Genomic DNA, 27,928 nt, shown 5'->3' with positions numbered 1-27,928 from the left:
AAAACATCAGAAGTCTGAGGTTTAAATAAAACGGGCTTACTTACCAAGAAGGTTCTAACCACAACCACCTAAGCTGAAACACCTGGCAAATTTCATGGATTTATAGGGTTGGTAAATGTCAGGATTTATTTATTTTTTCCCATGACATTTTGATCAATTTGGATGATACAACTGAACAAATGACACAAAATTGTCATTGTCTCATCACTTTTTTTTTTTTTTAACAAAGAGCCCATTCATTTTTACATTATGATCTAATATTTGCCTGTCCAATTACAGTATGTTGAAAAAAAAAAGACATCTTCATGGAGAGCACTTTTTACATGACTGTACTTCTTTTAATATGGGTTTACTTTGAAGTTAGCAAATAGAAAAATAGCACTGGGCTTTGAACAACATAGACTTACCAATTGGTACCAATTTCGTTCTTTAGTAAAATGCATTGGTGTGCATTACCAGAGAACCAAAATATCTGAAACAGGTCAGCCACATAACAAAATCATAAATGTAAAATGTGAAAGACATTAGATGTGCTGAGTTTTTGTCATACTTTTTTGCAAGTCTGTATAATAACAACACAACAGACACATACTTTAAAATCATTTATTTAGAAAAAAAATAGCATTTCTGACTGCACATTTACCAACAAAGCAGATAAATGTAATTTTTTGGCTTTTAGCTGATTATAATATAATCCTACAAACCCACCTATTTTAAAAGGAAATTACAATATTAAACAAAATTAAAACACCAACACAAGGGGGGTTATTTACTAAAGGAAAATCCACTGAAAGTGCACTTGGAAGTAAAGTCGCTGTAGATCCGAGGGGGACATGCAAGGAAAATAAAAAACAGCATTTTAGCTTGCACATGATTGGATGATAAAATCAACAGAGCTTCCACTCATTTCAGATCTACCCCTTAGATTGAGAGCGACTGCACTTCCAAGTGCCCTTTAAGTACACTTGCAGTGCAAAGTGGATTTGCCTTTCATAAATAACCCCCAGGGTGTTTGAAAAGATTAGTTTGTTTACAATACATGCGTGATTTGCAAACAAAGTAAAATTGCTTTAAAAAGATCTACACTTAAGACAACTAATGCAGATAAGGGAGCTGTTCAACAGTTCTGTGATTCACCAAAACTTATTGCTAGGTTCTGGAGTGGTTAACTCCTGGCCGATCTGCAGCTGGCGCACACCTAGGCAGTTACTATGATACACCAAGCTTGCTCAATCTCATTCTTTAATGTTATTTATTAATGGATTTATGAAGTTACTGGGCCCTATTACACATAAGAATTTCACCATACATATGGTAGTCGTATTGGGGTTGATTTACTAAAACTTGTGAATGCCAAATCTGGCACAGCTCTGCATATAAACCAATCAGCTTCCAGTTTTTTTAATAAAAGCTTAATTGAACAAGCTGAAGTTAGAAGCGGATTGGCTACCATGCACAGATGCACCAGATTTTGCATTCTCCAGTTTTAGTAAAATTACCCTCATTATGTCTTTTAAAAACACAAAATTCCAGTAATTTAATCAGTTTCTCTGTTACCAAACCTGGGATGCAGTTACCTAATTATTCGTCAGAGAGACCTTTAGCACTTGTAATCAGCCTTAAATTTCCAAAGATATTGCTGATGGCAAGTTAAAAAAAAATAAAAAAATGAATGTATGTACAGGGCAGCAATATAATAACCTTAGCATGTATGCTTTCTGTGCTCCCTCTTGGTGTCAGGGGTGTCACAGACTGGATAACCATGTGATACCCTGTGTATAGACAGTCAAAATGTATTAGCAAGGTCAATCCAAAAGGTAATTTACATAAAAAAAAAACACTGAAAAAGTCACCAAGTCCATATGGATAAAATGCTGGAAAGTAACTTTACAAGCATGTGTTAGATATAAAACGATTTTGCAATTCCATTTCCTTGAAATTTTACTCTTGCACACAAACATTACACAAATATATATAAATGCTATATAAAAATAGGAGTATCTATTATATTAAAAACATGTTTGCTAAAAGAAAAATATCAAATTTCAGATAGAATGGTGACATGAATGTTAAGAACCCCTTTGCTTATGGTTTCCCTTTAATGTGCTTTTATAAACACAATAATATAAAAGATTAAGCGGAAGTAAAGCATGGTGGTGGCAGCCAGCATTTGCTATAACGTGCAAGTATGCACAGCATACTTGCACATGATGACACGCATACTTCTGGGGGTGTTCTCCTCTAGCGCTGTGAGGTTTTAGCTCCCCACATTCACTACATCCCTGCTGGTGCCATGTCCTTCTCTTCTTGAGGGTCTGCCGTCTTCTTGTTTTACCTATTGGGCAGGAGCTCAAGTTACATTATTTTGAAACCTGGCTCCAATCTCGGCACCAAGTAGGTGTTGCACCATACTGTGCATGTGCAGCAGTGTACGGGTTAAAACAACTGCTAGCAGGTAAGTAAAAGTTTGTGGCAGAAGAGATTTATAAATTCTCTTATACTAAAAGACCTTACATGCTAAGATTTCTGTTTTTTTTTAGTTTTAAATTTGTTTTAATGGTATCCCCCCAATATACTGCAATGGTTCGTACACAAAAATAACTTTTCAATATACGGTTATACAGTAGCAACCCAATTGCACCCAATTCATATAACAATGGCCAAAGAGAAAACTGGAAACATTAAAAAAAGAAATACATTGTGCAATGACAAATGTCGAAATTAGCTACCTCTGTTACAAGGGAGGCAAACTGGACATACTCACTATAGAATACCCTCCAGCAAAAATAAGTACTGTATTTGTGAAATAAAGAAGAGCAAATGCAGTCCATGCTACATGCACAATTAAGGTTTGTCATACATATGGCAAACATCACTTCTAAATGGCATTTTTACACAATACACTATGAACTGTAAACAAAGATATAAGGTAATAGAAGAATAGGGGGAAGACTAGTGAAAAAGTACTTTTATAAAAGCAGCCCCAAGTGTACACTTGGGGGTGATTATTGATTATGCAATGGCCAATATCTGGATCTACAGTTCATTCTGCATTTTTACAAAAAGTAAACAGTTTATGCACAGTACCAAGCAATCCATTTAGTCACAAAGCACAAGGCTATTCTGGCTCAGTTCACATTGGTGCGATGCAGGAAACCCTGCGAATCCACTGCGGGTTCCCGCATCGCACCTGACTCGCAGGTAGTTCACACTGCCTTATGCAAACCGCTGGGAGTGTCCATACAAAAGTTAATGACACCCCCAGTTCGGCTCGCATATTGCAGTGCAAACTGTCAATTCGGAAAGGAATCGGATCGCGTGGGTGTTCACTGCGATATGTGAACCGATCTGGGGGTGTCATTAACTTTTCTGATTCTGGTGTGGACCATCAAAAAAAAGGGTCCTGCACGAGTTTGGTCCAAATGCGATGCAAATTCAGCCATACAATCTGTATGGCTGAGTTCGCGTCACACAGACATTGCATGGGATTTGCACAGCAGTGCTAATCACATGCGATGTCTGACATCGCACCAACGTGAACCCAGCCTTAAAATAGGAGGCCAGCAATCCAAGCACACATCGGCTCTCGGGTGATGCCGCCGCCATTGTCTGTAAGGGAAACCGACAGTGAAGACGGTTTCACAGCCGGTTCCCTACTGCGCATGCGCGAAGCATGCTGCACTTTATGAATGACCCGGTGGCAGGGGAAGGAGGAGGGGTCTGAACTTCTGGGGGACCTCTCCACGTCCAGGTCTCCCGAAAGTGGGCACAGGTACCTGTCAAAACCAGGTATCTGTTCCCCCCCCCCCTCCCCCCGAAAGGTGTCAAATGTGGCACCGGAGGGAGCAGATAAGTGGAGCTTCACCTTTTGGGTGGAGCTTCGCTTGCAGCTCAGAATCTCTCTACTATGACTTTATCAGGTTTATTCAGACTGCAAGGTTCATCATAAGTAGGACATAAAATGCCCAGACATTATTTGACCTGGGAAAAAAAAAGGAACTGAATGATGGGCAACTTGTGTGCATCTTAAAAAGCACTTTGTAGGAACAGCCAACCAAAATTAGACAGATCTTATGGTCAAGACAGCCATTGTTTTAACATTGAAAAGCAATGCATGAGGGTGGGGCAAATTAAATAAAAAAAAAAAAAAAAAAAATGTTATTTCCTGCTGGGCACAAAAAACATATTTTTTTAAAAGATTTACATTTGTTTTTACTCATGTAAAAATATAAGTGCTGATCAATATGTAAACAGTTCATACATTAGCATAAAAATTATAGATATTTTCTTTTATGAGTGGTCAACTAATGCATTGTAAACCACCACACAATTAGGTTCTAGTGCATATAAAAATTATCCTGAGAATAAATTATCTGTAATCTGAAGGACAATCGATTTGTATTTCAAATCAAGACCGTTTTCACCTTTTATGGTAGATGGCTGAGGTTTATAGGTATAAATTTTCATCCTTTTTAACAAAGCCTTCAAAAGAGCTGGCCAGCATGTGCCAGTCAAGTTCCCTTAAACATGTCCACAGATTAATCACTAAAGGAGGTGCAGAGCACAAAGCCAGAAGTAATACATTTTCTGATCATGAGGCAGTGTCAGTCAACAGTGGCCAATATAAAGTTAGACACACTCAAACCCATTTACTTGTTGATAAATATACAAGAAATTGCACAGTCCTATAGTTTACTGTAATTTACTTTCATGGGAAATAAATCGAACAAATTGTTCAGCATAGCTGTTCTACAATCTCCTTTAGATTCACCAACAGATGGTAGCATGGGTCACCTGCTTAAAATTGTAAAAAAAAAAAAAACAAAAAAAAACAAAAAAAAACAAAAAAAAACAAAAAAAACACACAACAACCCTCTTAGGGACACAGTATGCTTTGTCTCTGTAAAACAAAAGATTGCACAGTCATGCTGAAGCAGAGATAAACAGCCTACACACGCGATTCTTAAAATCTAAGAAATCGGAAAAAAAAGAAAAGAAAATTTTTTTTTTAAATATATATATATATATATATATATATATATATATATATATATATATATATATATATATATATATATATATACACACGGTATCTATACATACACATTATATATATATATATATATATATATATATATATATATATATATATATATATATATATATATATATATATACACACATATACATACACACACACACACACACACACAAATATTTTGCATAGATCTTACAGCAGAAAACAATGAGGGTAAAATCTTGCAGCAGACTACAAAAAACAGGCACACTTTCTTGCAGTTATGACATATCAGGATTCATGTTGACAAAATAAAAACATTTTTTTCTGATGTCAATCCATCATATAATAAAGTTCATTCCATTTCAATTTTTAACCAAATATGCATGAGAAGTTTCTTGCAAGTTGACGGTGATTATATCTGTGAACTTGTAGATTGTATCTGTGAACTTGTAGATTTTGGAATAAATGAATTTCACTCCTGTTATTTCCTAAAAACTTAGAAGATACCTTTTTTTTACCATTTGTTCAGTGCTAAACTGTGCATGACATTCTGAGAGGTCTGCTTCTTCCCTTTGGGTTCCATTGAACTTAAGTGCATTGAATTTCTGAATTGTCACTTAGAAGTATTTAAGATTTTAAAAAAAGGTGCCATTTCTGTACAATGCACGACTTAATTTTGACACGGAAATGGTTTTAAAAACGTCATATTTTGTTATTTAAAAATGTATCCAATACCTCCTCTTTCATAAAAGCAATTTATAAAACTAAGGCATTTGCTAGTTGGAATTATACTAAAAAAAAAAAAAAAAAAAAAAAAAAAAAAAAAGAGAAGAATTAAAAAAAAAAAAAAAAAAAGTGCTCTTCCTGGGGTTTGTTCATTGCTCCATTATATTCACCATAACAAACCAAGTGCAAGGAGAATGGGGTAAATAGATCCGGGCAAATTCAAATTTTGTGAATCTGCAATAACATTGGTTAATTGATAAAATATTTGCATGCCTAATTCCCAGGTTAAAAAGGTATTCCAAAATGACAGATGAAATCAAAATTTATAAAGCAATGCAGATTTTTCCCTTTTTTGTCCTGGGCATTATGCTAGGACTTCTGCAAATCCGGAGTAAAGGGTCCTGGTGTAGATGGACCGTCGAAGCTTGACAATGTGAGTGGAACATGACTATTGTAGGCAGAAGGAAACTAAAAATAACCAAGAAAAATAATTCAGATAAATGCAATAGGAAAATGTTGGTTATAAACTTTCACATATATACATATATTAAAGGGGTTGTAAAGTCAGAAGGTTTTTTTATCTTGATGCATTCTATGCATTAAGATAAAAAGGCCTTCTGTGTGCAGAAGCCCACCTCGGCCCCCCTAATATTTACCTAAGCTTCATCTCTGTCCAGCGATGTCCACAACTGTCTCGGACATCCGAGACTCTCCCTCCTGATTGACTGAGACACAGCAGCAGTGCCATTGGCTCCGGCTGCTGTCAAAAACAGTCAGCCAGCCAATCAGGAGAGTGAGGGGGCAGGGGCGGGTCTCGGCCTTGTGTCTGAATGGATACAGGGATCTGTGACTCACCTGGGGTGCTCCCATAGCAAGCTGCTTGTTGTGGGGGCACTCAACAGGAGGGAGAGGCCAGGAGTGCCAAAGAGGGACCCGAGAAGAGGAGGTTCTGGGCTGTTCTGTGCAAATCCACTGCACAGGGCAGGTAAGTATAAAGTTTTTTTTTCACCTGATCTGTGCTTCTTTTGCCTGGGAGGATCAAATCTGGACATAGTTTAGAGCAAGGGTTGAAGGCAAGGTTTATAAAACTTGCCTTTAACCCCTGCTCTAAACTATGTCCAGCAATTCGCCCAGTGTACCGGTGATCCAGTTTACAAATTTGAAGCATATAGTCAAAGTATTTTCTTCATAAATGCATTAATCAAGTCAGCTATTTGTGGATATCTCGCTTTATCACAATTCATTCCACAGAGTCTACTCATCCTTGGTTACGTATACCTTGTGTGGATCACAGGACAGTAAATTGCAAGTACAAACGTTTCTCTATTTCCTTTATTTTTTTTCTTGTTTATATGGAATTTTCCTTTAAGATTATATAAAAGCACATAGAAATCCCCATTATTCCGGTTACCCTATAAGGATGTTTAAAAAAAATAAATTGCAGAGCTGTTCATCCTGTGAATGAGTATTAGTAAGAGTAAGTATTACTTTCCCATGATCATAAGCTCCATCTAGTGGCCATGATGTGGTATTTTCCCGAATCACAACCTAGAGAGAAAACAGCTCCGTAACATTCAACTTTGCCAGCAACTGCACAGAACTAATTTAGTTTTGCAGGATGAACAGCTCTAAGATTTTTCTTTTATAAATGCACCCCCATAAAGTAAGGTTTTGACATGAAGCAAAAGGAAGCAGCCAACTATTGTGAAATGAGTAAATATTTTGTAATGAAACAAGAGACTTGTAGCAAATTTTAGCAGAACATAGAAAATAAATTATGGGCACTGCAAAAATGGCTCACTCACCTGGAACAAGGTATTAGCACCATGTAATCTTGCTGGGCTGAGAGGAGCAACGGGACTTAATGTGCTCCAGAAGTGTATGCTGGAGAGCATGGCATTTGGAGTTAGCAATATGGGGGTCTATATAAAAAAAAAAAAAAGGAGGAAGAAGAAAATTACAATATTTTAAAACGTGGTTGCTGACATTGCTTGGCTACATACATACATACAATATATTGGTGCACTAGACAGAAAATTTGCTTAAACACAGAATTTCTGTTTTCCAATTATAATAAATTGACCTTGTGTATGCAAATCACTTAGGAGGCTTTTATTGAGAGAGCTATGTAGCCTGACATTGTGACCTTTACAAATCTCCAATGGAAACACTGACCAAACATGTAATGGGAGGATAAGTTATCTTAGGTTAAATTATATATATATATATATATATATATATATATATAGCATAAGTATTCAGACCCTTTGCAACAACACTTCAAATGTAGCTCAGGTGCCTCCCGCTTCTCTTAATTGTCACTAAGATGTTTCTACACCTTGAATGTCATTCACCTGTGGTAAATTAAATTGATTGGACATGATTTTGAAAAGGCACACACCTTTCTATAAAGGCTGACACAATGCATACATACATTTTTTACAGTTGCTCCAGCACCAAATACCATCTGGCATGGATTTTGTAGCCTGCTTCAATCAAGGCAACATTAAGGATACCTTTATAAATATGCGTACTGCATTTACGCCAGTCCTCCACCTCAAGGGCTATGGACAGATCCCTTTTCCCACTCCACCCGGTAAGATAATCAAGCAGTAGAGTTGACAAACAGTCTGTATAGCATGGAGACGCCTCCTCACAAAGCAGCTTCCCGCATGCACCGGTTTTCGAACACGGTTCAGACTGCTAAGTCAGAGCTTTCCTTCTGCAAAGATTTAAGTAAGTGATAAATTTGTTGCAAATGGAAGCGCTCTGAGGGGCATCTCCAGACTTCACATGAAATATGAGGAGGGGCATATGCCCCTGTGGTCGAGATAGTCGCCTATACAGTCCAATCCCTTATTCATCCACCAGCCAAACAGGAGCTACCGGGATATGTGCAGAACGCAGAGGCCACCTCCTACAGCACGTGCCCCACACATGTAAGGAGTGGGAGAGCGTATGGCTGTACGATGTTTCGGGTGAATCCAGGAGAACAAGCTCTATTGTGAGTGGAGAGCTCGCCTGGGCCTCCATTGAAACCCGAATTGGTCGATAGTGTTGGCTATGAAGTTAGCATAATTGGGCGAGCTTCGCTGTCACATAATATTTCCTAAAATCAGACATGTCCAATCCGCCTGAATCCTTAGTAGCATACATTGTGGCCCAAGCTGTTCTGGGACCTTCGGTTCCTTAAATATAATGGAAGATTTTTTTATTGAAACTGTCACGTGGCATTAACAGGGACCTGGATAGGCAAAGTTAAAAATAAATTTAGTAGCCTAGGTAGGACGGTAAATTTCACTATAATTAAACTTATAAAGAGAAAAGATAGTGGGGGTCAGTCGGATTCCTAAATAGGAAAGGGATGTCTGCTGCCACTGAAAAGGGTATGGAGTCTTGATACTCTTTAAAGTCGGGGCTAGCAAATTTATATTCAGCGTCTCCGATTTATCGTGGTTGATCAAGAGCCCTGAAAGTTTCTCAAGACGGTTCAGAAGAGGCAATAGGTTTGGCAGAGTGGTGTGAGGAAAGGTGATGAACAGCGTCAGGTCATCTGTGAATAAAGTGCACTTATGGCTCCCCCCCCCCCCCACTCTCTATCCCTAAAATATCTGGGTTTTGATCTTCCGACACAGCCAATCACAGATTGGGATATGGGCGCTGTGATTGGCCTTGCCGATCATGTGATGGCTGTGTCCAATCACAGCCTTCACAGTGTAAACAGAAACACGTGTCTCTGTGACAGTTTTCCCCGCTGAGCTCAGTGTGGGGGAGCGGAGAATGCTGCAGCCTGTGCTGACAGCCCTCTCTGTAAGAGCCGGTTCACACGGGGGGCGACTTGTCAGGCGACCTAGCCGCCTGACAAGTCACCTCCCGTTCTGTACAATGGAACCGTTCTAATCGGAGCGACGCAAGTCGCTCCAACTTAGAAAAAAAGTTCCTGTACTACTTTGGGGGCGACTTGCATAGACTTCTATACAGAAGTCGTTTTGCAAGTCGCCGTGGCAGTCGTGTGCAGGTCGCCTCGGTGAGGCGACCTGCAAGTCGTGCCGCTTCTAGTGTGAACCGGCTCTTAGGGATGATTTTACACAGAGAGCTGTCACTGATCACAGTTCAAGTGTCCCCATGAACATCTGTATCAGTGCACAAAACATCTGCAATAGTGTTCCATTGTGACATCAACATCTGTCAATGTCCGCCAGTGGATGATCAACATCTGTCATAGTGTACAAAAACATGTTATTAATAATTTTAGCACCACTTCCTATAAAACTCTAAGCTGGTAACCAATAAAGGCTTATAAAGCGTTGCCTATGGAGAGTTTTAAATACCAAAGTTTGGCACCATTTCAGAAGTGTGCGCAATTTTAAAGCGTGACATATTTGGTATCTATTTACCCAATGCAACACCATATCTAATATTCTACCAAAAATGTGTGCATTATTGTCTCTGTGTGCACTGAAATTCATTAAAATGTATTTATGCTTTAATATGTAAAATTGCGCTCGAAAAACTGCTGCACAAATACTGCGTGACATAAAAAAATTAGCCGTTTCCAAAATTTTTGGTCTTTATTCGTTTATTTAGCAAAAAATGAAAAACCCAGAGGTGATTAAATACAACCAAAAGAAAGCTCTATTTGTGTGGAAAAAAATTTTTTTACAAACTTTGTTTGGGTACAGTGCTGCATGACTGCACAATTGTCATTCAAAGCGCGACAGCGCTGAAAGCTGAAAATTGGCCTGGTCAGGAAGAGGGTAAAAGTGCACAGTAGGCAAGTGGTTAAAGAAGCCTATCCTGCTTTTAACTAATACACTGTGCTTTTTACTTTCTCCATCAGCTCATCCCCTACAGTTTTTACCTTTTTGTATCACTTTGACCCTCCCTCTTAGGCCCCTTTCACACGATCGGACCGTTCAGGTCCGCCTGTCAGTTTTGACGGCGGACCTGAGCGGGCAATCCATGTTAGCCTATGGAGCGTCGGATGTCAGCGGAGACATGTCCGCTGACATCCGACCCCGTCAGATCCGCTAAAAGCAGACAGATGGCTCTATGTCCAGGTCCGTCGCTGGCGGATCGGATCGGGTGAGATCTGACGAAAACGGACACGCTGTCCATTTTCGTCCGATCCCTCCATAGGCGGCAGCGAGCAGAGAGGGACCTGTCATCCGCCGGCTCAGCGGAGATCAACGGACAGATCTCCCGCTGAGCCGGCGGACCGAGGCGGGCTCCGTAGAAACGGAGTCCGCCTCGTGTGAAAGGGGCCTTAGATTGTAAGCTCTAACGAGCAGGGCTCTCCGATTCCTCTTGTACCAAATTGTATTGTAACTATAATGTCTGCCTTTATTTTGTAAAGTGCTGCGCAAACTGCTAGCGTTATATATAAATCCTGTATAATAATAACAATTTCATGTCCATGAGTCACTGGACTGACAAAGCAATGCACTCCCTGTATGATCCATATCTCAAAATTGTGAAAGCTAACCCTAACGTCCAACTTTAACTTAACGCATAAACCCAGCATTCAATGACAGATTGGGGTGCGTTGTGCTGAAATATTTTTTTTTTTTTTTTTTTTAAACTTTGCAAAGCTTTATTTTTAAGAGAGAAACACTTAAACTGACTGTTTTGCCCCTTGTGTTTATGCAAGTTACAGTGCACATGCATTTAGTTGCTCTGAAAAAAATAAAAGTAGGGACTGTTGTATTTTTCTTTCAGTACACAGCAGTACACATCAGCGCAATGCATTGGTGTATACTGTTTTGTTAAAAAAAAAATGTATATATTCTGGCACGCATTGATCAACACATGGATAAATGTGAAAATGGATGAGAAGCCAACACTCCACTAGAAACAAAGTGAAACACAAATAGAAAACAATAGTGTAGCGTTCAAAATTACAGTGAAAAAAAAAAAAAATTGTATAAATATTGATATATGAAACAACAAAATTGAAAAAAGGTAAACTCTATGTTATTATTTGTGTTTTCTTCTGGAAAAATTAATAAAAATTGTAAATTTTTCAAAAAAAAAAAATTGAAAAAAAGGTAAAACTGAAAAATGTAGTATAACATAACATGCTAGTCCATCTTGATTGGGTGAGCCATAATGGTGTGATAAAAACAATAGTGAATAAATGCATTAATAAACCTTAAAAAGTGCATGATCGTTAAGTGCAGTCAGAAGAAGTAAGGTTGGCACGCACCAGATAAGGTGGACACATGTAAACTAGGCGACGGAGGGGGGGTCCAGAGGTGGATCTAGTTAGCACGGAACATATTCTAGAGGGGAGTATTGGGGGCATTAGTGGTAGGTTGACTAAAGAACCTAAACCCAAGGTAAGTATAGTAACAAGTCCTATTTGCAACCTCAGAACACCCAATAAGGAGACAGTATGCGACAGGTCTAAACTACGTGGCATGTTCACCAATGCCAGGAGTCTGGAGGACAAGATGAGAGAACTAGAGCTACTGTTATTCAAGGAGGATTTAGATTTTGTAGGAATTTCAGAGACTTGCAAGTGAACGTGAGAGATGACATCACGAAGGGAGCAAGGGAGGAGGTAGAATCCTTATGGGTAGAGCTGCAAAGGGATGAAACTAAGGGGAAAGTAATACTGGGAGTATGCTATAGGCCCCCTAACCAGAGCGAGGCGGCGGTCCTCCTATCACAATTTGGATTAGCGGCAAGGATGGGAAGTGCCATCATAATGGGGGATTTTAATTGTCCAGACAGACTGGGTGGAAGGAACCGCGCATTCATCTAAGGCTCGCCAGTTCCAAAATGTCTTGCAGGTCAATTTCATGAGTCAGATGGTAAAATGCACCAACTAGAAACAAAGCGTTAATAGACCTACTGATTACCAATACAGACTTGATCAGGGATGCAGAAATACGGGGCAATTTAGACGATCACAGGTCAATTCGTTTCATTATAAATCACACCTATAGGAAACATAAGGGGAATACAAAGACACTGAATTTCAAAAGAGCCAACTTTCCTAAACTACGAGCCTTGCTAAAAAAATACAAATTGGGATAAATTCTTAGGAACAAAAAAAAAAAAAAAACGGAGGAGAAATGGTTATGCTTTAAGAACATATTAAATAAGGGCATTAGCCAGTACATCCCAATGAGAAATAAATTTAAAAGAGCTAAAAGTCCTGGGTGGCTTAAAGTGGTGTTCCGGCCGAAATTATACTTTTTAAATAAAAATACCCCTATAATACACAAGCTTAATGTATTCTAGTAAAGTTAGTCTGTAAACTAAGGTCTGTTTTGTTAGTTTATAGCAGTAGTTTGTTATTTTATAAACTTACAGCAGGCCGTGGCCATCTTAAGCCTGGGCATCTGAAGCCAGACTATATTTCTTCCTGGAACTCATCCTTGCAGATCTCGCACGTTCTCAGTGCAGCACAAGCAGTGTAATAGGTTTCAGGTCAGGTTTCCATAGCAACGGCAGTGTCAGAGGAAGTTGCCGCCCCTTCCCAGAAGGCATCGCAAACAGGGAATGATGCGATGGGCCACGGGCAAGGAGGAGGAAGTGAAAAATTAATACAGCAGATATACAGTAAGTGCTGAGAAAAAAAAAAAATATCCAATTCGTTTACAGTGCACAGTTTAGTGAGGGATGCTGAAGAGTTGTAAAAGTGGGTGGAACTCCACTTTAACTCCAATGTAAAAATGCATAATAAAGCAAAGGATAAGGCCTTCAAAAAATACAAGGCTGAGGGATCATCATCAGCATTCCAACTTTACAAAGAATGCAACAAGAAATGTATTGGTGCAATCAGGGCGGCTAAGATAGAACACGAAAGGCACATAGCGGAGGAGAGTAAGAAAAATCAAGAAATTCTTTAACCACTTAAAGGACCGAGCCTCTTTCTGAGATTTGTTGTTTAAGTTAATAACAGTTTTTTTTTTTGCTAGAAAATTACTTAGAACCTCCAAACATTATACATTTTTTTTCTAATGCTCTAGAGAATAAAATAGCGGTCGCTGCAATACTTTCTGTCACACCGTATTTGCGCAGCGGTCTTAAAGCGCACTTTTTTTTTGGAAAAAATACACTTTTTTGAATTAAAAAATAAGACAACAGTAAAGTTAGCCCATTTTTTTTTTATATTATGAAAGATAATGTTATGCCGAGGAAATTGATACCCAACATGTCACGCTTCAAAATTGCGCCTGCTCGTGGAATGGCGACAAACCTTTACCCTTAAAAATCTACATAGGCGATGTTTAAAAAAAATCTACAGGTTGCATGTTTTGAGTTACAGAGGAGGTCTAGGGCTCTAGGGCTAGAATTATTGCATTCGCTCTACCGATCGCGGCGATACCTCACATGTGTGGTTTAAACACTGTTTTCGCATGCAAGCTCGTCGGGACAGGGCGCGTTTAAAAATTTTTTTTTTGTTTCTCATTTATTTTACCTTTTATTTTTACACTGTTTTTTTTTTAAAAAAAATTATTACTTTTATTCCTATTACAAGGAATGTAAACATCCCTTGTAATAGAAAAAAGCATGACAGGACCTCTTAAATATGAGATCTGGGGTCAAAAAGACCTCAGATCTCATATTTACACTAAAATGCAATTAAAAAAAAAAAAAAATTGTCATTTAAAAAACTAATTAAAAAAAAAAAAAAAAAAAAAAAAGGTCCTTTAAGACCTGTGGGTGGAAGTGACGTTTTGACATCGCTTCCGCCCAGCAATTGTATGGAGACGGGTGGGGGCCCTTCTTCCCCTCACTCATCTCCATACCAAGCAGGAGACAAGACGCGATCGCCTCTGCGGTGGAGGGCACTGGATCGCGGCGGGAGGGGGGCCTCTCCAGCCGCCGATAAAAGTGATCTTGCGGGACCAAGATGGATGTGTAATCTCCCTGCTCCTCACGGACCTGCTCTAGAACTGCTCTTAACGGGAACATAGCTCCACTCTGATGGGCAGAAGCAAGGCCAGCAAAACACTGAAACAAGGGGGTACCTCCGGACGCTCGAACTCACGGGGTCCCTGGATCCAGAACCAGCAGCACGCCACACAGCTACCTCCTCTCCTTCACTCGGAGGCTCAGGGAGTGCACCAGGCGGCTGCAGAGGCTCCCATGGACGTCTCACTAAACGGAATGTCCACCTGCAGCAGACCCGCTACTCAGATCTCAGCCCTGGCGGCGCTGCACGGCCCTCCTCCACATCATGGAGAGATGCTGCCACCATCTTGCGGCCTACAGGCCGGGACTTTACCAACGGCTCCACGGGTGAGTCCCTCCCTGATCCCCTCTCCCTCCAATGGCCCGGTCCTGAACCAGACTCTACCTGCGGGGAACCCCACCGGTCTTCCAGCACTGGGGGACTTTCCCTGTCTCCCAAATGGGCCGCTAACGATCCCTGCCGCGGCTGCGGCCTGCCTCTCAAGCCACCCTGACCCCATCTTCTGCCCCAGGCGCACCAAATCCACAGAGACCCCTCTGCTCCCGTGAACCCAGCACCACTGGTTTAACTGGGGCTCACACAGAGATCCTGCCTTCCCCACTCCTCTCATCTGGCCCCCACCGCCATTACAGGTGGATGACCAGAGAGAGTGGTCTGAACTGTGGGCCCCCCCCCCTCGTAGCCTCTGGCACATCACCAACCCCTGCCCAGGATACCCTCCATCCTCACAGCAGATGAACTGATCTCCTGTCGGGAACAATTACATTCAATGTCCACAAAGGCTGACTTTAAGCTGCTGATATCTGAGGTCAAAGAAGCCTGTCGTAGTGAAATCAAGACCCTGACTTTCGGCAACTGGCCCACACAGGTTGAAGACCTAGATGAAGACCTGCAAGCCACTAAACTCTCAGTCCACCGAATCCAATCCCACCAGACAGACGACCGATACCGCCACCTGGAAGATTTGGACAATCACCGCAACAATATCAGGATCCGGGGGCTCCCGGAGTCTTCCGGTCTAGAGGACTTACGATCGATTCTCCAAAAAATCTTTAACAACTTGCTGGGAGTCCCTATCTCCACGCACACTGAAATGGACAGAGCCCACAGAGCCTTGAAGCCTAAAGATCAAGCGTCCAAACCTAGAGACATAATTTGTAGAGTGCACTCGTTCGCGTTAAAGCAGGACATCATGCGTAAAGCCCGGGTGAATAAACCTATCCTTGTGGACGGCACTCAGATCCAACTCTTCCTTGAGCTATCCTGGATTACTCTACAGAAGAGTAGGCTGCTCCAACCGCTCCTTCACTCTTTGCAAGACAACACCATCACCTACCGCTGGGGATTTTTTTTTAGCCTGACAGCTGCACACGCTGGGAAGATGGCTTCGAGTACTTGAGGACATTTGTTTTTTCTGTGAGACTCTTAACGTCCCCATCCCAGACCTTCCAGGTTGGGATACCCCCCCTTCCATCGACCGGCTGGCAAAAGGTGCCTGCGAAACGGAGAAGACAGCCCCCAAACATCCCCCGTATGAGCCCTAAACAAACATTGGCCTACCTGAACACTACCAGGGCCATTTTTCACCCTTTTTGATACATTTTTTTTTTCACAGATGACGGGCCCAATCCTTGAGGGACACTTTATCTATGCACAGTTTGCCAAAGCTGGAGTTCGTATTTGCGATGACTGCATTCATTTTGTTTCCCTCCCTATATGGTCGATCCCCCTCAACGGGAGACGACAGCTTTCCTTCCTGGACACTCTATCCTCTTGAGTTTGGGCCGCCTAGTCGGGGTCTTAGCCTTCCTGACATCCGGTCCTGATGTGGACGACCCTACGATTGTGGCTCATAGCCTGCTTGTTTCTGCCACAGGTTCAAACTATTCCTTAAAATGACTAGTATTGTCCCCCAGCTTTTGTTTATGATTTAACCGCTTTGTTTTTCAGCAGGTCCTAGATCATGGGTATTGATTGGACTTCGGTTTCCAACACTACCCCCTTCACTTGTTTAGCGATTCAAAAGTTTCTTTCTAATCATTACTTACCCCCCTCGCCCCTGTAGGACGATGGGGGTAACATGGAACTCTTGGTCTAATGATAGACCTTTAATCCTTGTGTTGAGAATTGTGATCTTGGTTTATTTATTTTGTTTACATGTTTTTCTGTCTCCTCTTTCTTCTCTCCTGGGCTCCTGTATCATCCCACATGTGGGGGACACCATCTCTGCTCTCGTCTCCCTGGATTTCTAGGGTGGATAAGTATACCACACCTCAACATACACCTTTTCACCATCTCCCGCTCACATACCAATCACACCATGGTACAGGTTTATTCACATAATGTCAATGGTCTTAACTCAAATTTCAGACGGCAATTAGCACTGAGGAGCTTCAGGGACTCTGAAGCGGAGGTCATATTTATACAAGAAACACACTTTAACAAAACAGGCACTCTGGCGTTTGCGTCATGACTATTCCCCACGGGGTACCTAGCCTCCAGCACTAAAAAGAAAGCAGGGGTGGCCATCCTGATTAAAAAGGGATCTTCATTCACTCCCACTTCCTCCTACTCCGATCCCCATGACCGATTTCTGATCCTCAGTGGCAAATGGCAACACTCTGACATAACTTTCTGCAACATTTATGCACCAAATGTGAACCAGATGCCCCTTGTGACTATGTGTACAACCGTCTTTTCAGAACCAAACATTCCTCCTTAGTCGTGGGAGGTGATTTCAACCTTCCGTTCTCCCCCACTCTAGACAGAACATCCCTCACCAAAATAATTTCCTCTCCACGCCTCTCTAGACAATCCCAACAATTCTGTCATGTCACTCGCAAATTTGCTGTTTGATGCATGGCGCATAGAACACCAGACGGAACGTCAATACTCCCATTACTCCCATCCATTTCGCACACACGTGCGACTAGACTACTTTTTTGTTAATGCCCCCTCCCTGCGAGCAATCGCTGGCGTGGATATCCTGCCTATATCATGGTCAGACCATGTGCCAATCCTCTTGAAACTTAAACTGAACCCTTCTAAGGTCAAACACTGCCACTGGCGGCTGAATGACTTCCTCCTGAAGGATCTCGCCCATAGGTCGGAATTGGAGAACACCTTCTGTACTTTGTAGAAAACAATACCCCAAGGATCTCTGTGGGAACCCTCTGGGAAAGCACACAAAACGGTCATACGGGGACAATGCATAGCGATCTACACGGCCTGGAAGAAAAGTACAAGGCTACTGAGACAACAGACAGCACAGCGATTATGGGACTTAGAATTCAGACTCCCGACCTCGTCCTTAATTCATCTTCTGAGAGAAATTATACGCCTACAGGCAGTTCTTCATAGGCAAGGTAGAAAAAGCCCTTCAGAGGCTGCGTCAGTTATACTATGATAAAGGCAACAAAGCCCACACCTTACTAGCGCGTAAACTCTGGGAAAACACTCATACATCGGCTCCCCAGGCCCTACGGGACCCAACTAGTTCCCACCTGACCGCATTACCCAATTACTCCGAGACTACTACTCGGACCTCTACAACAACCCCTCTATACCGAACTTACCGACCCAAGAAATTTTCAAGGACAGCGTACGAGCCTACCTTGCAACCAGCGGGGTGGCCACTTTACCAGTAGAGGCCTTACACTCCCTTAATTCTCCAATCACCGATGAGGAAATTTCCGATACTTTGAAACACCTTCCAAATAATAAGGCCCCGGGACCCGACGGTCTCCCGTATGAATATTACAAAATCTTTTCTACCCATTCTGCTCCCACATATGGTTCGTTTATTTAACGGATTCATAGGGAAAAAAAGAAATCCCAAGAGGTATGCAGGCATCACATCTCACGCTCATACCCAAACCCGATAAAGATCACACACTGTGCGGGAATTATAGGGACCAGGTGGGCTTTGTCCTAGGATGTCAAGCAGGGGACAACGCCAGAAGAGCCATCAATTTAATAGATATCATTAACAGACAAAAAACGAAGCGCTGCTGCTCAGCTTAGACGCTGAGAAAGCCTCCGATAAGCTTAGCTGGCCTTTTATGTTTTCCACCCTTGAACATCTGGGCTTTCGGGGGCCGTTTCTCAGGGCAATTATGCACCGGTACGCAACTCCATCCGCCTCCATCAAAACCCTTTTTCGGCATCCACTTCCTTTCCTATTTCAAACGGAACTAGGCAAGGATGCCCGCTCTCCCCGCTGCTCTTCGCCCTGTGCATCGAACACCTGGTGGCCCAGATCCGACGGGACCCCAACATCAGCGGCGTAATGGTTAGGGGCCGCAAATTTAAAATTTCATCGTTTGCGGATGAGGTCCTCCTGACGCTAACAGGACTGCATATTACTCTTCCTAACCTCCATAAACTTATGGAGGAATATGGATCCCTGTCGGGTTACAAGGTTAACCCAGCAAAAGCCGAAGCTCTCCTGTTCAACCTCCCTCCCTCTGAAGTACACCGCCTGTCGGAAAACTTTTCATATGCGTGGAAATCCCATGCCATTAAATATTTGGGGGTACACCTTACTCCTCGATATGAATCCCTATACGATGCAAACTTTGGACCTCTATTTGTGTCAATCCGATACCTCTTGACCCTATGGAGACATTACCCAAAGTCTTGGTTTGGAAGCCTCGCCTCGGTTATGATGAACATACTACCTAAACTTTTGTACTACTTTATGACTCTCCCAGTGCCCATCCCGTCGGCCCAGCTCACGAAACTCCAGAATGACCTCCTAAATTTTACATGGAACTACAAACAGCATCGACTAGCCCGCTCCATAATGTTTGCCTCCAGAAATGATGGGGGTTTGGCCTTTCCACAACTCCAACGCTATTACTATGCCGCACAACTGAGAGCTATAGCTTCCTGGGTCACCCTTCCGGCCTATAACCGCTGGACCCAAATATATAAAATTTGTCTGGCTCCCATCCATCCGAACAATCTACTGTGGAACACCAACACCGATGTCCCCTTCACCACCCTACTACATACCATGCAGTTCCTACGCACTGGAGGCAGCTAAACCGCAGCACCCCCCTGCAGTCCGAGGCCTCTCTGGTAACAGCCTTCCTTTACAACCCTAAACTACCCGACAGCTTGACTTCCCAGATGATCTCCCCATGGCTGCAGAGGAAACTTTTTCACTGTGGACACCTGGTGGATCCAGTGTCTAGGATCTTGCTACCCTTCGACAAACTCAGAGCTAAACACAAGCTTCCCTGTAGTGCCTTCTTTGGCTACCTCCAGATACGGCACTATGCACTCACCATCATCCCAACCCTCCAATTCTCTAAGCCAACCCCATTTGAATGTTTAGTCCTTTCGGGCCCCACACAAAGGGCTGACCTCAGACATATATAAACTTCTAAACTCATATGATATGGTCACTAGGGGGAAACGTAGATACATGCGTAGATGGGAGGAATACCTCGGAGAGGAACTAACCCGCAAACAATGGGCCACTATATGGAGATGAGCAGCCAAGAGCTCTATATACACACTTTACAAAGAGAACACATATAAGGTGCTCTTTTGCTGGTATCTAACTCCGTTACGCCTGCATGCTATATACCCATCGGCCTCGGGTCGCTGCTGGAGGTGTCTCCAAGACCAGGGCATGCTATACCACATCTACTGGAGTTGTCCATCTCTCCAGCCCTACTGGCGCATGGTCTGGGAGCTCCTCCGCCGGCTATTTGAAGTAGATATCCCTCTCTCCCCTAAGTTCTTTTTACTGGGCCTCCCTCCCCCCACACTCTCCGGACTAGCCAAAAAGCTGGCCACACAAATATTAACAGCAGCCAGATGTTTAGTATCCCTCCACTGGAAACAACGAAAGCCCCCATCATTATCTGATCTTTACACCAGAATTAAGGATGTAGAGGTTATGGAGTCCATGACGGCTAGACTAACAAATCGAGTAGACAGACATACAGCAACATTGGAGCTGTGGCACCGGCAAATGGACCCCTTCATGATTCCATGTGACCCCCTCCACCCTGCCAACACCCGGAGCCCAGGAGAGACGCGCCCTAATGATTGGGACTCTCCTACACCTCTCCCCCCCTTCCCACTTTTCCCTTTCTTTTCCCCCCTCTGGAAAACGGGCCAAGCTATTCTAATTTACGATATCTGCTGTTGGTCTGGTTGACAGAAGGGCTAGTATTGTGATCGCCCCAGTGCTCGGTCTTCTCGTTTTATAGAACGGTACTTTAATTAATTGCTCCTGTGGACTTTATGTTAATCCAGTTATATCTAGACCACTATGCCCTTTCCGGAGCTGTTTGTTACGATTACTGCCTTTTCATTACTTTTTTCTCTCACAATGTTGTTTTAAACAATTGTATCGTTCACAGTGAAATTTAATAAAAATTGTCAATTATTAAAAAAAAAAAAGTAATCTTGCATCGAATCCCCCGCAGAGACCACTTTTATCTTGTAGCGGACCACCCATTGAAGAAGAGGATACCGGGGGTTATGGCAGCTAGCTGCTGCCATAACAATGATATCCACCTTCAAACAGCCGATGTAAAACTGCGGCGGGGTCCGTAAGTGGTTAAGTACATAAATAGTAAGAAAGGGAGGTCAAATTATATTGGTCCCATAAGGAATGAGGAAGGGAATCTGGTTACAAATGTTGGTAAGATGGCGATGGTTTTGAATGTATTCTTCTCGGTCTTCACAAGGGAATCAGGGGGGCTTCAGTAACCAAAACTGCAATGTTTATCCTAAATGACACGTCACAGGAAGCACCCTCATGGCTAACAGAGGACAGAATTAGAAATAGGCTTGGAAAACTTAACATTAATAAATCACCAGGACCAGATGGCTTGCACCCGAGGGTCCTTATGGAACTCAGTCAAGTAATTGCCAGACGATTGTTCCTAACTTTTACGAACAGTCTACTGATTGGTTAGAAATGATAGAAGGGTTTGGCGCTGTTCCTATTTAGTTTCCTACCTCCATATAGGTTACTAGATTAAAATAAATTCTTAGATGCACCGTGCATATATCAAATATTAAATACAAATTAACAATATGAATTCCCAAGTATACCGTGCATGTGTCAATTAAATATTCTGTTGCAATATTGTGCAATCATAGGTGATACATAGACATAACTTAAATGCTTACATATGTAATATTGCTAGGGAGGGAAGAAAGAGGGGGGGGGGGGGGAGGAGGAAAGGGGGGGGGGGGGGGGGAGGGAGAAGGGAGTGAGATAGGGAGGTGGGGAGGGGTGTAGGAAATCTGTTCCTAAGGAAAACTACAATAACAAGATAAAGTGCAAATGTGCTGGTGCAATCCAAAAGGCAACAGTGACAAAATAAAAGTGCAAACGTGCTTCAAAATTCTTTAGTAAGTCTCTTGTGTCATATTCTTGTGCTGTGGTGATAATCCTTCACTTATAATATCTCTTTGCTCTGAAAGTGTAGCCACTCACCAGATCACTTCACCCCTGCGGGGGTAGTAGGCAGTTACAGTTTTATCGCCACTGTACAGCGATCGCTGGCGGGCTCAGGATCGTGGTATATCATATATAAAAAGAGAGGGAGTGCCCATAGCGTAAAATTGCTTTAAAAAAGTTTTATTACACAAAATGAAAGGGTACTCACACTTTTGCAGTAAAAATCAAGCGAAATGGTAAAAACGTCAAAACCGTCATTAATATCCTTCAGCGCTGGTACAGGAGGTGATGTTTGGGAAGCACAGATTAGGCCACGCCCTACGCGTTTCGTCGTTAGGACGTCTACGGGAGCTCCCGTAGACGTCCTAACGACGAAACGCGTAGGGCGTGGCCTAATCTGTGCTTCCCAAACATCACCTCCTGTACCAGCGCTGAAGGATATTAATGACGGTTTTGACGTTTTTACCATTTCGCTTGATTTTTACTGCAAAAGTGTGAGTACCCTTTCATTTTGTGTAATAAAACTTTTTTAAAGCAATTTTACGCTATGGGCACTCCCTCTCTTTTTATATATGATATACCACGATCCTGAGCCCGCCAGCGATCGCTGTACAGTGGCGATAAAACTGTAACTGCCTACTACCCCCGCAGGGGTGAAGTGATCTGGTGAGTGGCTGCACTTTCAGAGCAAAGAGATATTATAAGTGAAGGATTATCACCACAGCACAAGAATATGACACAAGAGACTTACTAAAGAATTTTGAAGCACGTTTGCACTTTTATTTTGTCACTGTTGCCTTTTGGATTGCACCAGCACATTTGCACTTTATCTTGTTATTGTAATTTTCCTTAGGAACAGATTTCCTACACCCCTCCCCACCTCCCTATCTCACTCCCTCCTCCCTCCCCCCCCCCCTTTCCTCCTTCCCCCCCCCCTTTCTTCCCTCCCTAGCAATATTACATATGTAAGCATTTAAGTTATGTCTATGTATCACCTATGATTGCACAATATTGCAACAAAATATTTAATTGACACATGCACGGTATACTTGGGAATTCATATTGTTAATTTGTATTTAATATTTGATATATGCACGGTGCATCTAAGAATTTATTTTAATCTAGTAACCTATATGGAGGTAGGAAACTAAATAGGAACAGCGCCAAACCCTTCTATCATTTCTAATATATCTCAGCCGTCCCCATTTTAGGGTGACTGCCTGTTGGGAGGCAGCAGTTCCAAACTTTACCAATTAAGTCTTTATGTCCACTGCGCGGGTTCACCATCCCTTTACTAGTCTACTGATTGGAATGGTACCAGCTGACTGGAGAAAAGCCAATGAAGCACCAATATTTAAAAAAGGGCCAAGATATATCCCTGGGAATTACAGACCGCTTAGCCTAACATCAATTGTATGCAAACTCTTGGAGGGGATAATAAGGGACTATATACAAGATTTTAGCAATGACAACTGTATCATTAGCAGTAATCAGCATGGATTCATGAAGACTCGTTCTTGCCAAACCAATCTATTAACCTTCTACGAGGAGGTGAGCTGCCATCTAGATAAGGGAAGGCCCGTAGATGTGGTATATCTGGATTTTGCAAAAGCATTCGATACAGTCCCCCGTTTACTGTACAAAGTGGCATAGACCATAGGGTGAGTACATGGATTGAAAACTGGCTACAGGGGCGAGTTCAGAGGGTAGTGATAAAAGGGGAGTACTAGGAATGGGCAGGGTTGGAAAGTGGGGTCCCCCAGGGTTCTGTCCTGGGACCAATCCTATTTAATTTATTCACAAGCGACCTGGAGGAAGGGATAAACATTTCAATCTCTGCATTTGCGCACAATACTAAGCTATGCAGGGCAAGAACTTCTCTGCAGAATGTGAAAACCTTGCAAGAAGATCTGAACAAATTAATGGGGTGGGCAACTACATGGCAAATGAGGTTTAATGTGGAAAAATGTAAAATAATGTATTTGGGTGGCAAAAATATGAATGCAATCTACCTCACTGGGGAGAGAACCTATGGGGGAATCTAGGATGCAAAAGGACCTGGGGGTCCTAGTAGATGACAGGCTCAGCAATGGCATGCAATGCCAAGCTGCTGCAAGCAAAGCAAACAGAATATTGGCATGCATTAAAAAGGGGATTAATTCCTGAGATAAAACAATATTTCTCCCACTCTACAAGACTCTGGTCTGGCCGCACCTGGAGTATGCTGTCCAGTTCTGGGCACCAGTCCTCAGGAAGGATGTGCTGGAACTGGAGAGAGTCCAGAGAAGGACAACAAAACTAATAAAGGGTCTGGAGGATATTAGTTATGAGGAAAGGTTACGAGCACTGAACTTGTTCTCTCTGGAGAAGAGACGCACGAGAGGTGGGTATGATTTCAATGTACAAATAGCGTACTTTGAACCCACAATAGGGATAAAACTTTTCCATGAAAGGGAATATAATAAGGCACGCGGCCATTCACTAAAATAAGAAAAGTGGTTTAACCTCAAACTGAGTAGAGGGTTCTTTACTGTAAGAGCGGTTAGGATGTGGAATTTCCTTCCACAGGCAGTGGTTTCAGCAGGGAGCAACAATAATTAAAACTATTAGATAAGCACCTGAACGACCACAATATACAGGGATATACAGTGTAATACTGACAAAAAAAAAAAAAATCATCACACACATAGGTTGGACTCATGTCTTTTTTCAACCTTCGCCTACTATGTAACTATGTACCATATAGCACATGGGTCAAACAAGCATGATGAGGAATTGGCGTCAATGGAGTATTCTGTGAATGGAGCAATAAGTGGAAGGTAGACACCAAGGAACCGATGATCACACTTCAAACAAAAGAACTCCAAAGTCTACAGCAGATGTTAGATCATCCCGTTAGCAATGGACATTGAATGCAAATGAATCCACATAGGGCAATTCTGTAAGATCATTTATTTTAAAAAAAGAGGGGTTCACACTTACAGGATAACAGGTAAAACAAGCTTATTCTTAGAAGGTAAAAAGTGATTTCCAACGTCACTCAACACGTTTCGTCCCACCGGACATCATCTGGAGTGTTCTATTGATCAACACATGCCAAGTTGCCAACACATGTGGTGTAAATGGAGCCTTAAACCTTAACCTAACCTCTGACAATTACCTCAAACAAAATATCTTACTATTAGAGGAATAAACAAAATTATTAGGGTGAGACTAGCCTCAATAATATTAACACGGTGTAGAAATCATCAAGAGGTAAAAGCTATGGTGCCTGTGTACACCAATGTTTCAATGCTGAAAAGAACCATCACAGAATGTAAATGAATTTATTCTTATACATGAATGAGATTTAGGGCAAAATTATGCAGTATAGAAAAAAGGTCCTTATAATTTTAGGCCATCTTGATTATTTAAAAAACAAGCAATTCTAGATCATAGAGTATATTTTGCCTTACAAGCTGAACAATTACAGACTTAGGTTTCTGTACAAATGGTTCTGCTTACTCATTTCAAGACAAGACTGAACAAACAGAAAATCTGAGAGTGGAGATACAAGATTTAAACATTTGACAACTGGTCACTTAAACTCCCTTCCTAACCAGCCAATTTTCAGTTTTCGGTGCTCTCACACTCTGAATGACAATAACTCAGTCATGCAACACTGTACCCATATGACATTTTTGTCCTTTTTTTCACACAAATAGAGCTTTCTTTTGGTGGCATTTAGGCTATGTTTCCACTATTGCGTCCCCAAAGTCGCGTGATTTTGCCGCGATTTTTTACCGCGATTTTACCGCGACTTTTTACCGCGATTTGAAGCAATGCCTGTATCTATGGACCTCAAGTCGCATCAAAGTGGGACCAAAGTAGTGCAGGGACTACTTTGAAGTCGCTGCGACTTGAAGTCGCACAGATATGAACGGTACTCATTGGAAATCATGGGAAACAATTTGTCATGCGACTTTTCAGTCCCAAGTCGCATGAAAAGTCGCACTAGTGGAAACAGAGCCTTAATCACCTCTGTTTTTTTTATTTTTTGCGCTATAAATGAAAAAAGACCGAAAATTCTTAAAAAAAAAATAAAGAAATTTTTCTTCATAAATTTTGTCCAAATTTTATACTGCTACATATCTTTGGTAAAAATAATTCAAATCAGTGTATATTATTTGGTGTTTGTGAAAGTTATAGAGTCCACAAGCTATGGTGCCAATCTCTGAAAATTGATCACACCTGAAGTACTGATGGCCTAGCTCATTTTTTGAGACCCTAACAAGCCAGGCCAGTACAAATACACCCCCCCCCCCCCCCAACGATCCCTTTCCCCTTTTTGGAGAGTAAACATTCCAAGGTATTTAGAAAGAGGCATGGTGAGTTTTTTTGTAATTTTTTTTCTCACAATTCTTTGCAAAATCAAGATTTTTTTTCTTTTCACAAAAGTGTCATATTATCAGGTTATTTCTCACACACAGCATATGCATACCACAAATTACACCCCAAAATACATTCTACTACTCCTGAGTATGGCGATACCACATGTGTGAGACTTTTACACACTGTGGCTACATACAGAGGCCCAACATGCAGGGAGCACCATCAGGTGTTCTTGGAGCATAAATTACACATCTAATTTCTTGACTACCTCTTACACTTTTGAAGGCCCTGGAACACCAGGACAATGGAAATGCCCAAAAAATGACCCCATTTTGGAAAGAAAACAACCCAACATACAATTTATGAGGCATATTGTCTCTTTTGAACATGTCATTTTTTCTACAAGTTTTTGGAAAATGTGGAAAGAAAATGAAAACTCATGTTTTTTTTTTATACAAAGTTGTCCATTTAAACAATATTTCTAACACATAGCATGTACATACCAAAAATTACACCCCGAAATAGATTCTCCTACTCCTGAGTAAGGCAATACCAGTGTGAGACTTTTACACAACCTGGTCACATACAAATGCCCAACATGCAGAAAGAACCATCAGGCATTCTAGGGGCATACATTTCAAATATAATTTGACTACCTATTACACTTTGAGGCACTGTAGTGCATGGATGCGAACTGATGTGGCATGGATAAACTGTGGATTGGGATGGCTTAGGGCTGGGGAAAAAAAAAAAAAAAAGATTAAAATCTTGAATCGAGTTGAGAGGTCAAATCGATTAAAAAATTTAAGCAAATTGATTTTTTTAGATTTTGTTTTTTTTCACCGCACCGGTCCTGAGAAGCTGCGGGCAGGAGTTTTTAGGTGAGGCCGCGGCTTCAGCCTAGTCTGTGAGGCCGGACGCCGCGGACTAGGCCGAAGCCGCAGCCTCGCCTAAAAACTCCTGCCCGCAGCTCCTCAGGACTGGCATGGTGTCCAAAAAAAACTCGATTCGAATCGTGAAACCAGTTTTTTTTTTAAGAAAATCGCAGATTTTTTTTTTTGGAAAATCTCCCAGCCCTAGGACGGCTAAGCATGGTTGAGCCATGAATGTGGATGGCTGAGTATGGCTGGGTATGGATGGGATGGCTGGGTATGGCGTGGCTAAGTGTGGATGGGATGGATGGGGATGGCTGGGTATAGCTGGGATGGCTGGGTATAGCTAAGTATGGCTGGGTGGGTATGGCTGAGGATGGATGAGTATTGCTGAGTATGGCTGAGCATGGATGGATGGATGAGTATTGCTGAGGATGGATGAGTATTGCTGAGGATGGATGGCTGAGCATATATGAGTATTGCTGAGGATGGATGAGTATTGCTGAGTATGGATGGATGGGTGGATGGGTAGATGAGTATTGCTGAGCATTGATGAGTAATGCTGAGTATGCATGGAT

General features: G+C 41.9%; 1 protein-coding gene across 3 annotated transcripts in view; it reads right to left on the bottom strand.

The window, feature by feature from the left end:
- Window positions 1–5,192: 5,192 nt before the first annotated feature.
- Window positions 5,193–27,928, bottom strand: part of ELK4 (ETS transcription factor ELK4) — a 119,024-nt gene continuing 96,288 nt past the window's right edge. For all 3 annotated transcript variants that reach the window (XM_073615795.1, XM_073615796.1, XM_073615794.1), the window contains 2 exons: window positions 7,552–7,668; window positions 5,193–6,214 (listed from right to left, as the gene is read on the bottom strand). In XM_073615795.1, coding sequence (XP_073471896.1) covers window positions 6,116–6,214; window positions 7,552–7,668 — 216 coding nt within the window. In that variant the 3' untranslated portion in view covers window positions 5,193–6,115. The remainder of the gene's footprint in view (window positions 6,215–7,551; window positions 7,669–27,928) is intronic.

The sequence above is a fragment of the Aquarana catesbeiana genome, linkage group LG02 (genome assembly GCF_042186555.1).
Source record: "Aquarana catesbeiana isolate 2022-GZ linkage group LG02, ASM4218655v1, whole genome shotgun sequence".
Taxonomy (NCBI): Eukaryota; Metazoa; Chordata; class Amphibia; order Anura; family Ranidae; genus Aquarana; species Aquarana catesbeiana.
This window is presented reverse-complemented; position numbering and strand designations above follow the sequence as displayed.